Source organism: Balaenoptera ricei, chromosome 3, assembly GCF_028023285.1.
Source record: "Balaenoptera ricei isolate mBalRic1 chromosome 3, mBalRic1.hap2, whole genome shotgun sequence".
NCBI classification, from domain to species: Eukaryota; Metazoa; Chordata; class Mammalia; order Artiodactyla; family Balaenopteridae; genus Balaenoptera; species Balaenoptera ricei.
In genome coordinates, this window is record NC_082641.1 from 152,540,707 (window position 1) to 152,553,884 (window position 13,178).

At 40.8% G+C, this 13,178-nt stretch overlaps 1 protein-coding gene across 2 annotated transcripts in view; it reads left to right on the forward strand.

Annotated features, from left to right (window-relative positions):
• Positions 1-5,221, forward strand: part of CPEB4 (cytoplasmic polyadenylation element binding protein 4) — a 64,257-nt gene extending 59,036 nt beyond the window's left edge. For both annotated transcript variants that reach the window (XM_059917695.1, XM_059917696.1), the window contains one exon: positions 988-5,221. In XM_059917695.1, the coding sequence (XP_059773678.1) occupies positions 988-1,215 (228 nt within the window). In that variant the 3' untranslated portion in view covers positions 1,216-5,221. The remainder of the gene's footprint in view (positions 1-987) is intronic.
• The last annotated feature ends 7,957 nt before the right edge of the window (positions 5,222-13,178 follow it).

Here is a 13,178-nt window from a genome sequence, read left to right on the forward strand (position 1 = left end):
TTGACCGGTGTTCCTGCCGTTCTGTAGATGTTATGGAATGGCCTCGGGGCCAGAAGCCTAATCCTCTGATTACGTCTGCTCTTCCTGCCTTCCGTATCACTCTTCTCTTTTTGTTCACAGCTAACCTTTGTTCAGGATTCCTTGTCAGAAGTGGATGGCACCAGTGGTAGTCATAGCCTGGTGTAAGGGAGTTTCAATCATGAGTCTCTCCAAGACTAAAAATAACCAACTCTTTTCTCACTGGAGAATTAATAGCCAGGTTATTTTTAATGCTTGAGAGGCTCAAATGACATTGGCCTATTGAACACTGGAACAGACCCCGTTTTATAAATTCACCTCTGACTTGTAGACTGAAGTAAGCCATTCTTCCTGCCAAAGAGCAAAGCAGGGTTTTAGATTATGAGTACTGTGGCTGCATCTTGTTTTCCTGGAGTTCGAGGTCTGTGATTATAACCCAAGATGTGTACACTGTAAATAGAAACCATGACCCAAACCTTATTACAGCTCAGAGGCTTGTGATGCAGAAGTCAGGCAGCTTCCCTCTGATTTGTACATTGAAGTGCTATTTTGTGGCACTGGGAATCTCTTAGTTGGTCTTGTGTAAATTATAATTCCACATATGACAAGAATCCCGATCCACTAATTAAAGTGACGGTTTGTGTCTGTGAAAACTCTCCTGTGGGTTTAACCTCATAATGTTCTTAAACGTTAAGTTGGCTTCACTCTTAACTTTCTGCTGGGATCTTGCTTTTCATTTGAAAACTGTTTATTTAATAAGACAAAAATGTAAAACAGTGGGCATAAAAGCCTTACCAGTTTCTTAAAAGATGATAGCTAATTTCAGTAAAAGAGTTATTGACCCTTCCTTTGGGGTACCTTGGCACGGACTCATTCAGACAGTGGATGGAAACGTACATACACGGTATAAGAGTTGCCTGGTCCATTCACTGAGAAATGTAAACACCCTTGTTTTATTTTTGATTGCAGGTGGAAGTTAAGCCATATGTCTTGGACGATCAGCTGTGTGATGAATGTCAGGGGGCCCGTTGTGGGGGAAAATTTGCTCCATTTTTCTGTGCTAATGTTACCTGTCTGCAGTATTACTGTGAATATTGCTGGGCTGCTATTCATTCTCGCGCTGGCAGGGAATTCCACAAGCCCCTGGTGAAGGAAGGCGGTGACCGTCCTCGACATATTTCATTCCGCTGGAACTAATGGATAACTACAGTGCTCATTTTCAGGCCTCAGAATAAGTGCACTCTTCTGTTAATTCTGCCCCCTTCCTCAACCTCTTCATGCTGGCATGTCCTTTTGTGCAGTCTGTAGCTTAACAATAAGTCTAACGGAAAGAATGACCTATAATATAGGCGTTTTGTAGATTCTTGTGTCACTGAAAACAATATGTATGAACTCCTTTTTCGTATTGCCATCATGTTGCATGGAAGTTTCATTCTCTTGTTTTGCTGGAGACCAAGAGAATCCAAACTTCCCGCAACATTTTCTTAGAGGAGAGAGAGAAATATTAAAAGAGAAATGAAACAATAGAGTATTTTGGGTTTTTAATTAAATTATTGTTAATAATGTAACAGATAAGAATACTTTTATTAAAATAACCACATAACAATAACACTATCAATCTCTCCTGACGCGGGGTTTCCCCCAGGGAAGTGCTTTTGCCTTTCTCTTTCTTTTCTTTCATATTTTTTGCCTCTCTCTTTTTTTCCGTCCCCTTTTTATTCTTTTAACAGCAGTGGAAGAAGTTAACAATTATTAACAGGAAAGAGCGTGTTAAAGCAAACACAAATGCATGAGCAAGATTGAAGCAGCATTATAACTAATTTTAAGGGTTTAGAGGCGGAATGTAATTTCATTATGCCGCAAAGTTACTACCACATCAGAAAAAAAAAAAATAGTAAAGTAGGCAGAGCTAGGTTTATTTTCTTTTAAACAGGTTTTTAAATTTAGAATATAAAAATTGGGTACATTTACTTCTGAGGGGAGTGCGCTTATTTATTTTTAAACTTTTACTTATCTGGTCACAGCCCCAGGAAACCTACCAAAGCTAGAGTTAATGACAACTGGTGGGAAAACTAGCATTTCCTCTCCTAAAGAACAAATATATAAATTTTATTTTTGATGTTATATATAAACTCTATATCCTAATTTACTAACACTCATCAGGTGTCAGCCTTTGCTCTCCATTTTGACGTTAAAAAAAAACAGATCTAGAGATACCTCAAGGATATCATTTTTGATTTTGTGTTAGACTACCATGTGTAGCCAAAACTGGAAGACAAAAACCAATATTCAAATTGGCTGCTGATTGGCTTTACTTTTAGATTTAAAGTTACTTTGGGTATCCTGTAATTTAGTTGTAACATAGAAAATGAAAAAAAAAAAGTTAAAAAAAAAGTTAAGTAGTTGCAAAGTGTTTTGCACTGTTGAACTAAGTAACTGTGTAAATCTGTGCAAAGGTACGTATGTTTATCTTACTCTTCCTATAAAATAAAATAACATTACAGTTTCAGAACTTAGCATGGGACATAGTCAGTGTTTGAAGTGCCAACTTCATCAAGTAATGCATGCTTTATTATAAATAAAACTAGCTTTTGAAAGGCGTTATGATGTGTTGAACAGTATGCTTCAGGGGTAAATTGAAAATAGTCTCTTGAAGCCCTGGTCATGGAAGTAACTTTTATTTTAATGGACATTCTCTTATGAAATGCCCTATCCACCATGAAAAGGATTATCATCAGTGTGCAAAACATTAAAAAAAAAAAAAAATCTAATGGCAATCTTGCTAGTTGTGCTACCTAACAGTACCATCTTGGATCCTTCAAAACCAAAGACTTGCCCCAGCAGTGCGGTGGAACCACCTGGCTGATGACCCCTACTCATCACCTTTAGGAAAAGCAGTCCTTTATTTTTAATCCGGGCTTTAATGAACTATATACCTGTTAAGTTCCAAAGGTCAAAATGGAGGCATTTGCTGTCTAATAGATACAGAAAGGGAGCTGCTTTTAAAGAATCCCCTGCAAATATTGAAAGCGGTCATGTGAATGGAGGGTGCTCTTGCGTAGCTGGTCAGGGACTTTGTTTTCTTTTCTCCTGAATGACGTAATTCTAATTGGAATGTTCATTTGCCTCTTTTTATTCTTTTCAGTGCTTGTAGGTGGCTTGGGGTGTGCTATCGTGCTGTTCCTACCCAGTAAACAGGTGTGATGAGCTAACAAGAAATAAGAACTAGCTTTGAATAATAATTTTTCCCTTTGTACATGACCTGCTGAATTTCGGTACAGTGTTTTTGTAGCTAACTTATTTTGTCATGCACATAATGTATATTTGTTATGCACTACTTTTGTATATCTTGTTTTTCCAACAGTGAACATTTTTAGGCACACTTTTCACTGACGGGATATCTCTTTATGCAATACCTCAATTTTTCATATTGCAAAGAGTAGCTTTTTGTACTTTTATTACTGAGAGATCTTCATATACTTCATTTTTTAATATAAATAATTTTAATAAATTTTATTTTCTTATATTCTGCTTTTTATACATTTCAGTGCTCTGCATACATTTTAAATTATGAATGTTGTGCACTGGCAATGCTATTTTAGAGTCTGCAGAGAAGAGAAAGCATGTTGCTTAAACATCCTTCCCCAGCACCAGCTATTGGTGTACCTATAATTTAAGAAATAGTCTATGTAAAGTCACAAATTAATGAAAAAAAATTCGCATGAAAATGACAGATAACACTGTAGTTCCTAAAAAAAAAAAAAAAAAATTAAATGCATAAGCATAGGGTAGAAATTTAAAATAACAAAATTGTCTACAGCTTCTTACTAAGTTTTTAAAATTATTCATAACGCAGACATTTTTGGTGAATGTTTAGCCATTTTTAATATTAATAAATTGGTGTTAAGTGTTTGATTCAGAGATGTCTGCTCTTTTAAATTATATATAAAGAAAAAAAAATAGCCTGCCGTGGGACAGGTGTGTAATGTTAGTATGCATGACTAATGTAAGAAATTGTTATTCTACTAATATTTACTTGTGATTGTGTGACAAGCGTGTTTACAGATTATTTGGTTACACTTCAATTTACAGGGCATAAACAATTATTATCTATTACTCTGGACTTTATTGATTACATGTCCTTCAGATTACATGGGATTGTAGTTGGGAGTTACCATGTAACTCAAAACATAATTAACATGTAATTAGTTTACAGATTTTAGGGTATCACTTCAATGTACCAAGCATGTAGTTCTAGCGCACTAGCATGGCACCAGCCATGTACTTACAATGTAGTTACAGAGTAATTACATGGTTATTTTTGCAATGTAAAATAAAGTGTTTCTGATTATTTTCTATGTAAAGGAACCCTCTCCCTTCCCCTTCTGGTCCCCAAGCTTTGGTAAAATATATATACTTCTCCATACACAGACCTCTGCAGAATGCAAAATAAAACTTGCAGTGAATGAATTTAGCATTTTATGAGAGTGCTGTTGGAAAGACTTGATAATTCACCCTTTTTGTTTTGAAGAGTTGAATCTTCTGTTAAAAGGTGATTTAAAACTTGAATGTGATGAATTGTGGCAAGTTAACTTCAAGTTATGTGCAATACTTATTTCAAACTTTTGAAAGATCTTTGCAGTGTAATTCTTTGTTTTTAATTACAGACATTTAAAAATGTCATTTTCTACTGTTAAGAGTAATCCTCTTTCTTGCTGGTGTTTCTAAAGAAAAGAATCAGAACTCAATCTTTCTACTAATGTAAATTTGAGATTATTTTTAAAAATGGAATAAAAGAGGTTTTGGTCATTTGCTTTATTTTATTATCTTATTTTAAAGCTACTGTGATTGATAGCATTGTAAGAATTGGGACAATATTGTATTCAACTGTTTTATTTTTTATATTTTTAAAATTTAAAGTATAATTAGTTTTTATAATTTTCATCAGATTTTTGTTATATTTTTTGGAAGTGAAACTTTTAGCAAGTGGGTGTCTAGTTTTTACTAATCCCTAATTTCTTTTTTTCCAGTGTATTGCTCATATTATCAGAAGGAAAAGTTATTTAAGTATGTCAGTTAATTGTACTACTTGGCTGAATTTCCATATAGTTTTTACTGTGTATGGGGAGGTTGTAGTATTTATTATAGCATTTTAAATAAGGGTAATTCATTTTTTATTAAAGTCATTTTCACGTTAAGTTCCTATTTTTGTATGTTCTACTCTTAAGTTATATAACACAGTTCCTTTTTTAAAAGAGTTCATTTGTTGAAGTGCTAGTGGAAAATTAATGTTATTAAATAGTTTGCAAATGACTATTTATACCAGTATGCATATAATTTTTAAATATTTGTAATGTGAGATGTTGAATGAATAAAACTTTTAACTCAGCTTTCTTTTAATATACTTATTTATTTTCAACATAAGTAGATTATGCTTCCATGGTTGGGGATATAACATTTAAAAAATATGAGGAATGTATTCTTTGGCCAAAGCAGAAGAAACTGAAATGAAAAGATGTCCGGTCATATAAGTACTCCTGGCAAGTGTGCCTTGCTTATGTAAACCCATAAATGTCAGTGGTGGTCGTCTTTGGCCTGCACTGTTAGTTCACACGCTGCCCTGCAGAGGTCTTTTCATTTGTAGCCTTCAGCATGTGTGTGAGGCCTAAGCCCAGGATCCGAGCGTTCGGTCATCTGCTTTAAGGCCAAATGTCCAATGAAAGTAAGGGAACACATGTTTACTTAATAGGAAAGGTCAGTATTTGAGAGGTTTGGTTTTGGGTCTTTGTCAGTGAAGAAACTTGATTTCTGGCCACTCTAACAAGAGGATCTGGGTTGTTAACAAGTCTCTCTGGAATTTTAACCACCCGGTTCCTCCCTAGATCCTGACATCACAGGATGTGGCCTCTGGGATTATAATCAGTAGAGCATGTGAATTGAAAGTATTATCTTTGGGTTGGTCCATAAATCATGTGGACTACTGAATACTGTGATGTGTTAGTCATTTGTATTTTAGAGTGCATTTTCAAGTTTTTAAGGGTTTATTATAGCATAAAACATAACACTGAATATATCCTGTTTTGTCAAATTTAATTTCTGCTCTTTCCTACCTTGGGTATAGTATTCCTAAGACTAGAAGAAACAGTTCTTGTCCTGAGACAAACGGACTCTGGAGGTCTTTTGCTTCTAAGTTGTCTAAATATTCCCAATATACAACTCTTCCAACTGTAGGGGTTTCTGAGAGTTCAGGCTGAACCAGCAGTGCATAGGACCCCCCAGGAGTAACAGGTCACAGAAGCTTTGGCTGGCAGTAGCCAAAACTTAAGTTCAGAGTTCAGTGAAGGGCCCCTGAGAAAGCCCCAAGGACATAGGAGATGTGGGTGACATTTGGTTGCCACCTCTGCTATATCCCTGGGCATGCTGGCATGGTTTCAGCACTGTAGGAGAGGGGGAAAAAAAAAAAAAAACATGAGTAGATTTAGTTTCTTTATTTGAGGAAATATTTATTTTAGGCAAGTGATATGTCAACTATAAGTGATGTAACAATGGTATCTTGAAATAATATGTAGGTGCAGTACTTCTGGTGTCTTAAGTCATGGAATGGTGAATCTGGAAAGGTTGTGTGAGGTTATAAGGGCTGCATTTTCTTATTTTATTCACTGGTAGCTTACCTAAACCCACCCAACAAGGAAAGCTCTTTACTCCGTTCTTAACGGTCCTTAACAATGAAGTTATTTCATAACTTCTTTTGGTAATGGGTTTGTATTCATACACAGTTCAGAAGGAAAATAAGTCTTTTTTTTTTTTTTTAAGTTGGAGGAATACTTGAAGTCAGAGAGAAAGAAAGTCATTGGGAAAATAAGTTCCTGATTTTAAAAATTAAGGAACATTGAAGGTGTCAATGAAGTGAGTTAAACACATTGAAAGGGTAATTATTTTTCTGAAGTATGTAATGACAGAATAATAAACAAGAAACTCTTAATATTTGTTTCCCAGATTCTCATCTTCAGAGCACTAAGATAGTCCTTACCACGAGAAAAGGACAAAAAATAAAAAGTTCTGTCATTAAATTAGCATTGAAAATAAAGCATCCTGTTTCTTGGAAAATAGGCAATTGACTTATTAAGGCTTTGAGAAGTTCTACAGTGAAGAAACCTATTTGCTTTGTTTCAAGTGTTTTCCCCCTGAGTTGCTTTGACCGTAGACTCTGTTTCCAGGTAATGCAGGATCCCATATGGCACATACTTTTGGGGTGCACTGCTCTACTTGTTAGTACGTTTGCTGGTGTCAGCCTCAGAGCCCCACTTTGGATTGTATTCTGCAAGGGCTCCTGTTCCTGCCCCGCCTGAGTCATATCCTGGGCTGTTGCCATGGTCTGCATTGAACTTGGGTTTGACATACTTGCCTAGCCTCTAACCCCTGTCCCATTTCCAGTTCACCTCCTTTCTTCCCTCCTCCCTCTGCTCCCACCCCAGGAGAAAAAGAGGCGTTTACTCTGCAGCAGAAACTATCACCTTGCAATGCTGTTTTCATTATGCTCCTCGCTGACTCAGATCGGCCCTTATTTCTCACGAGTGCCACAAATACCACGTCACCCAAGCGACCTGTGCTCTGAATCTGCCTTCTGTGGTGCACTGTCTACCTTTCTGATAACGCATATCATTTCCCTCCTTCAAAAATTTCCTTTGCCCACCTCCCCCAGCACACACCCGACACCCCATGCTCTGAGAATAGGGACCACAGGCTTCAAATAAACTAAGAATTCAGAAAACGAATATTTCTACCCTACTATGAGCCCCTTATCTAGCAGTACCCATTCAGTCTCTTTTATTAGAGAACGTTTTGTTTTAGCTTGCCTGAGTCTTGGTGTATTTTAACTTGGAATCTTTTTCTAGTCAAATTGGGTGTCATTGTTTTGTCTTATTGTGATTCACTGTGGTGACCAGAGTTGGCAAAGTACTGTTTGTTTCAAGGAAGTTAAAAATGAACAGCAGTGTCAAAATCCAATGTGTGCCCAAACCCGCAGTGTTTTCTATTGCGGATAATCTGATTAAGCGTCGGTAAAAACCTGCTTGTGGGTAGGTGGGAGGCGGAGGGTGGTGAATCAGTGAATACAATGCCAGAAGCTCAGCCTGCGCTTTCTTCATCCTTTTCATTGCAGTTCTATTTCAGTAAGCAGGGCTTTGACACCATCAAAATGTCACTGCGATCAAAGCAGATGTCACCATTTTTAAAGAGACTATTTTCAACGCTTCTCCGACCCTACTCCCAACACCAAAAGAGAGAAGAACCAAACATATCCAGGAAGGATCCCCACTAAACACAGGAGGGCATTTAAAACTTGTTAGCAAGAAGGGAACTGGCAGTAACCTGAGTCTGTGAAACCATAAAAGGTTTTAGACAGAATCCAGGAAAGACCTGAGCCTCGAGCCTCCTTATTTGAACGAATGGAGGCATAATTCACCTCTCATATTGGAGGGAAAAGACAAGTGGCCCCTTGTGTGTTTAACTTCGGGGGGTGGGGGAGGGGATGTGGAATGGCTTCATGACCGCGAGGGCGATCGATGGTTTGGTTCTGGAAGAGGAAGCTAGCGACTGCTGATGGACTGTGGTGCATCAGGCACTTACGTACTTTGGCAGGTTAACCCCCATTCCCCCCCTCCCCCCGCGAGGCACTGAACAGAATACAGAACTGTGTCCTGTCCCAGAGCAGTTGGGTGACCTGGAAGCTTACACAGCTAGTATGTGGTGAAGCCTGGACTCCAATCCCCACCTACCACATCCCTTCTTCCCCTATAAACCTCACTGCCCCTGGAATAGCAATGGACAGGTTTTTTTTTTTTTTAAGTTAGGTTTGTTTTCAGAACAAAAAATTTCATTCCCAAACCTAACCCGGGTGCAAGCTCTCGTATTTGAAAGTATAGAGATAGGGTGATGAAGCAATTCACTAGAGAGAAGGTGAGTTTTGACTGGAGTCCACACATGAGGTCACTTGCTCCCCAAGAACTGGTTCTTGGTTAAAGGATTTTGCTCAAGGTCATATAGGTGGGTAGGGGAGGCCAGGTAAGGAGGCCAAAGCTCTTCCCTCTGTGAGGCCAAGGGGGGCTCCCGTTTACCTCTACAATTCTTGTCTGCTCCACTGGCCTCCCTTAAATGTGTGTCTGTGATTCAGCAGCCAGACTGGGGTATACATTTCCAGGAGTAGGGGCAAGGGAGTTGAAATATCATTTCTATTCACTTCAAGGAACTACAGACTCCTTAGTGCATATCCTTTCTCTTTGACTTCACCACCAGGAAAAGACACGTATCAGTTTGGGGGGCAGGAAACAAGGAAAAGGGAAGGGCCTTTTCTCTAGTACTGTGAACCCCCAGATCCCAGAAACACAAGCAGCTCTGGGAGTGAGAAGAAGAATCATGAAAATGATAACATCTACTAGCATCGATGGAGTGCTTACCAGGTGCCGGCATCGTGCCTCTCTGCCTCTGCCCACAGTCCTATGAGGCAGGGACTGTTAGCATGCCCCTTTTAAACATGGTCAAGACTCAGAAAGGTTAACCAGTTTTCAAAATCAGGGTTCACACCCAGGTGCTGTTTCTCCTCACCCCTTGTAAGTTTCCAACAAGAAAGAAATTTTAGTAAAAATTTATTCCCCGCCCCGCATTGACTAAGAGATCACCAAGACGTTATACCGAAAGGATACATACCATTCTAGAAACCCATCAAAAAATTATTTTCCTTTATTTTGTTTGACAAGGATGTCTTTAACGATAAGGTGATGGCTATTCTCTGTGGTTGTTATGTTGTCCGCTAAATTGTCCGGTGACGAAGAAGTGGTCCAACCAATCATCATCACACGGGTGCCAAGGAAGGATCTCTAGTTAGCTGGATGGATGGATGGGCAGATGGTTGGATGAACGGATGGAGAATGGATGGTTACGTGGATAGGTAGGTAGGTAAGTAGGCAGACAGACAGACAGATAGATGCAGATAAGGTATACATGTATACAACTATACATCAGATTTTCTTTTAGATTCAAGGAAAATCCCACCAAAGAGAACGGGTTTTACTTCTTTCTATAGAACTATAATTGAACAACACGTTCTATATAGAAATCAAGCCTCCTCATGAATCTCATCCTCTGAGACTCTGCACCATCTCTGTAATCAGAACAAAAATAGTCCTGAAAACCCAAAGGAGCGGGGGAGAGGCTTTCTTACTGGTGTGCCCTGTTGAATTTCAGAACAGCACTTGAATATTTTGCTTCTGGGCTGAGATGTCAGAATCGTTAAAATAGATTTCTACAGAGAATTTATGTTCCTGATTTTTATATATATGTAGAAAGAAAGAAGAAGTGTTTGCCATTTTTAGAGCACCGGAGCTCTGGAATGTAGAGCTTTGATCATTGCTGTAGCCTGAACAGCTGTTCCTGAACAGATGTGACACTGTGGAGCCTGGAAGAACCAACTTAGAATTCTGGAACATAGATTTGCAGCACAACGGTCCTTCTGAGGGAGATACTAAGGCCATAGCCAAATACAGTCATCAGTAACTTCCTTTTTATTTGCCACCCAAAGAATTCAAATCAAGGACCAAATGCAAAATTCTAAAAATTGGAAGGGATGCAAGTGGGGACTCAGATTTAGTGCCCTAAAGAGTCCGACTTAAATCCAGATCAGCAGCCCTCCTCGAGGGGTGTCAGAAAGTGGCGGGGAGGAGGGTAGGTGAAGGGGGGCGTGGAGGGAATGGGAAGGATGGGAGGAGAAGGGCAGTGGAATGCAGCTGTCAGGTGCAACTTAGTGTCCAGAAGCCACTGGCACCTCCCTCCACCCCCATACACCCCATAGCCAGGACACAGCGTCCCACACTCCTGATCGCAATCTCATCTCTCTCTCTCCCAGGGCGAGGCAATTTTGTAGTGACGCTGTAGTCCCCCATAAAGGGGGGAAATTGGAATCTTTTTTGGCTTTCCTTATACTTGTTTTATATCATAATGGTTTCTTTTCTGAATTACATATGGAGAGTGGAGCTCCATAATTCTGAAAAGTTGGATTCTAGCCACGTCTTTTTTTGATAGGAGTTAGTGCCGTGTTATCACAGAGTAAGTACTCAATCCGTTTACCTGTTATTAGTAGCATCATAATGACAGTTGTTGTGCTATTATTATTATCTACACCCTTACGAATTGCCAGTCCCTGTACTAGGTGGGGGGCAGGAGTGGGCTGCAGGGTCACTGGCAGCAGGTGGGACCCTCTGATGCTGCTTTCCCACCTCCTGCTTATTCTCACGGTTCAACCAGATCCAGCCTGGCAGAGTTGCCATGGTGACGGAGAAAGCAGAGACTCCAGGCCCAGTGCCCACTGCTGCAGTGCTCAGTTCCTGCTATCTTCCTTCCCATCTTAGGAACAGGGATCCTCCCATGGGGCGACCACACTCTGCAAAAGAGGGGCTGAGTCTGTGCTACCAACATGAGCATGAACTCCAAGGGCCTATGTCTTGGGACCCTGGTTGTCTGGAATCTTTCTCTTTAGGGAAAGAAGCAGGAAAAGAGGAGTGCGAGCTGGAAAGGAGGACTTGGGTCTCTCAGCTGACAGCTCCATTATACTGCTTTTGAGAAAATACGATTTTCAGTTCCTTGATTATTTCCCCTTTGCCCTAATGAACGGCAAACTGTAGGCAAAGTGACCCAGGCACAGAGTGGGATAGTAGAGACCACATAGGTTTTGAAGTCAGGCAAAGCTGGGCTCAAACCCCAAAGACAGGAGCCACCAGGGTTAAGGACGTGGCTCTGGGGTGAGACGCCCAGGATTTCTGTCCCTTTGCCACCGCTGGCTGAGTGACGTTGGCCACAGCAGGTAACCTCTGAGTATCTGTGGTCTCATTCATCAGAAGGGACAAATAATAATACCTCCATCATCGGGTTGAGGTGAGGATTAAATGAGGCAATCATAAACACACACACACCCCAACTATAAACATTAGAGACTCTCATTATCGTCACCATTATTGCCCCACATCTGGCCATTGCTGGCAGCAACTACCTCGGGAAGGTCCCTTCCCCTCTGCGATATTACACCCTACCCCACCCATCTCTGTACGGAGGGGATGGTGAGGAACAAGAGATGTGAACGCCCAGTGCCCCGCAGGCTGCAGCAGCGCCTCCTGGCGGCCCCTCCCCGCTGCCACACTCACCCTGCTGCAATTCTCCCCCTGCAGCTACAGTGGAACAGAAATCTGGCTTTGCCAGGCTTTGCTAAAACCCTCCAACAGCTTCCCTTGGCCCTGGGGATAAAATCCACGCTCTTCCCCAGGCCCGGGCGCCTAGCGTGTTCTAGCCCCGGCTCCCACCTCAACCTCCTCTCCTTTTTCTCTCCGTCTCCATCATGCCCTCCAGCCACGCAGCGGACGAACCTCTCTCCTTCCTCCAACGCAAGCCCCCTTTCCTCGCGCAGGGTCATCGCGCTCGTTTTTTTCCTCCTGTGAGAAATTATCCACCTGCCCTGCTCTGCCTCCTTCCGCGCTTCAGCTCAATTCAGAACAGACCAGGGTCCTCATTCACCCTTTGGGACTTAGATTAAACATCACCTCCGAGAGAACTTCCTGAATCACTCTTTCTAAAGATTCTCCCCGCCCCGACTCACCATCATCACACTTGATTTGTTATCAGAAGCGCTCCTTCTGACTAGCATTTATTACACTGTCTAATTATCACGCTATATAATTTGTGTACCTGCGTTTTTGGGTAGGGGAGACAAACGCTGTCTTAATCATATTGTGTCCTTAGGACTTGTCACGCACCTTGCACATCATAAGTGCTTAATAAATGTTTGCTGAGTGGATGACGCACAGGATCCTGACGTTAGTTCTCTTTCCCAGGCCGGCTCTCAAAACTGCCACTAAGAGGATGGCTGTGCTGCAATGGGGCCCCAAGCCTAAGGTATTTCCCAAGCAAAATAGAGATTGGAATGCTCGATAAAGGCAGCTCAGAGTCCTCAAATGCTAATGGGCGCCAAGTTCACCTGGGGATATTGCTCAAATGTGCGTTCTGGTTCAGCCCCCCTGGGAGCCTGAGACTCTGCACTTCTAACAAGTTTCTCAGATCACGCTGGAGGCTGGAGAAAGAAGCAAGTCCCTGTGGAAGCCTTGGAGTAACAAGGACAG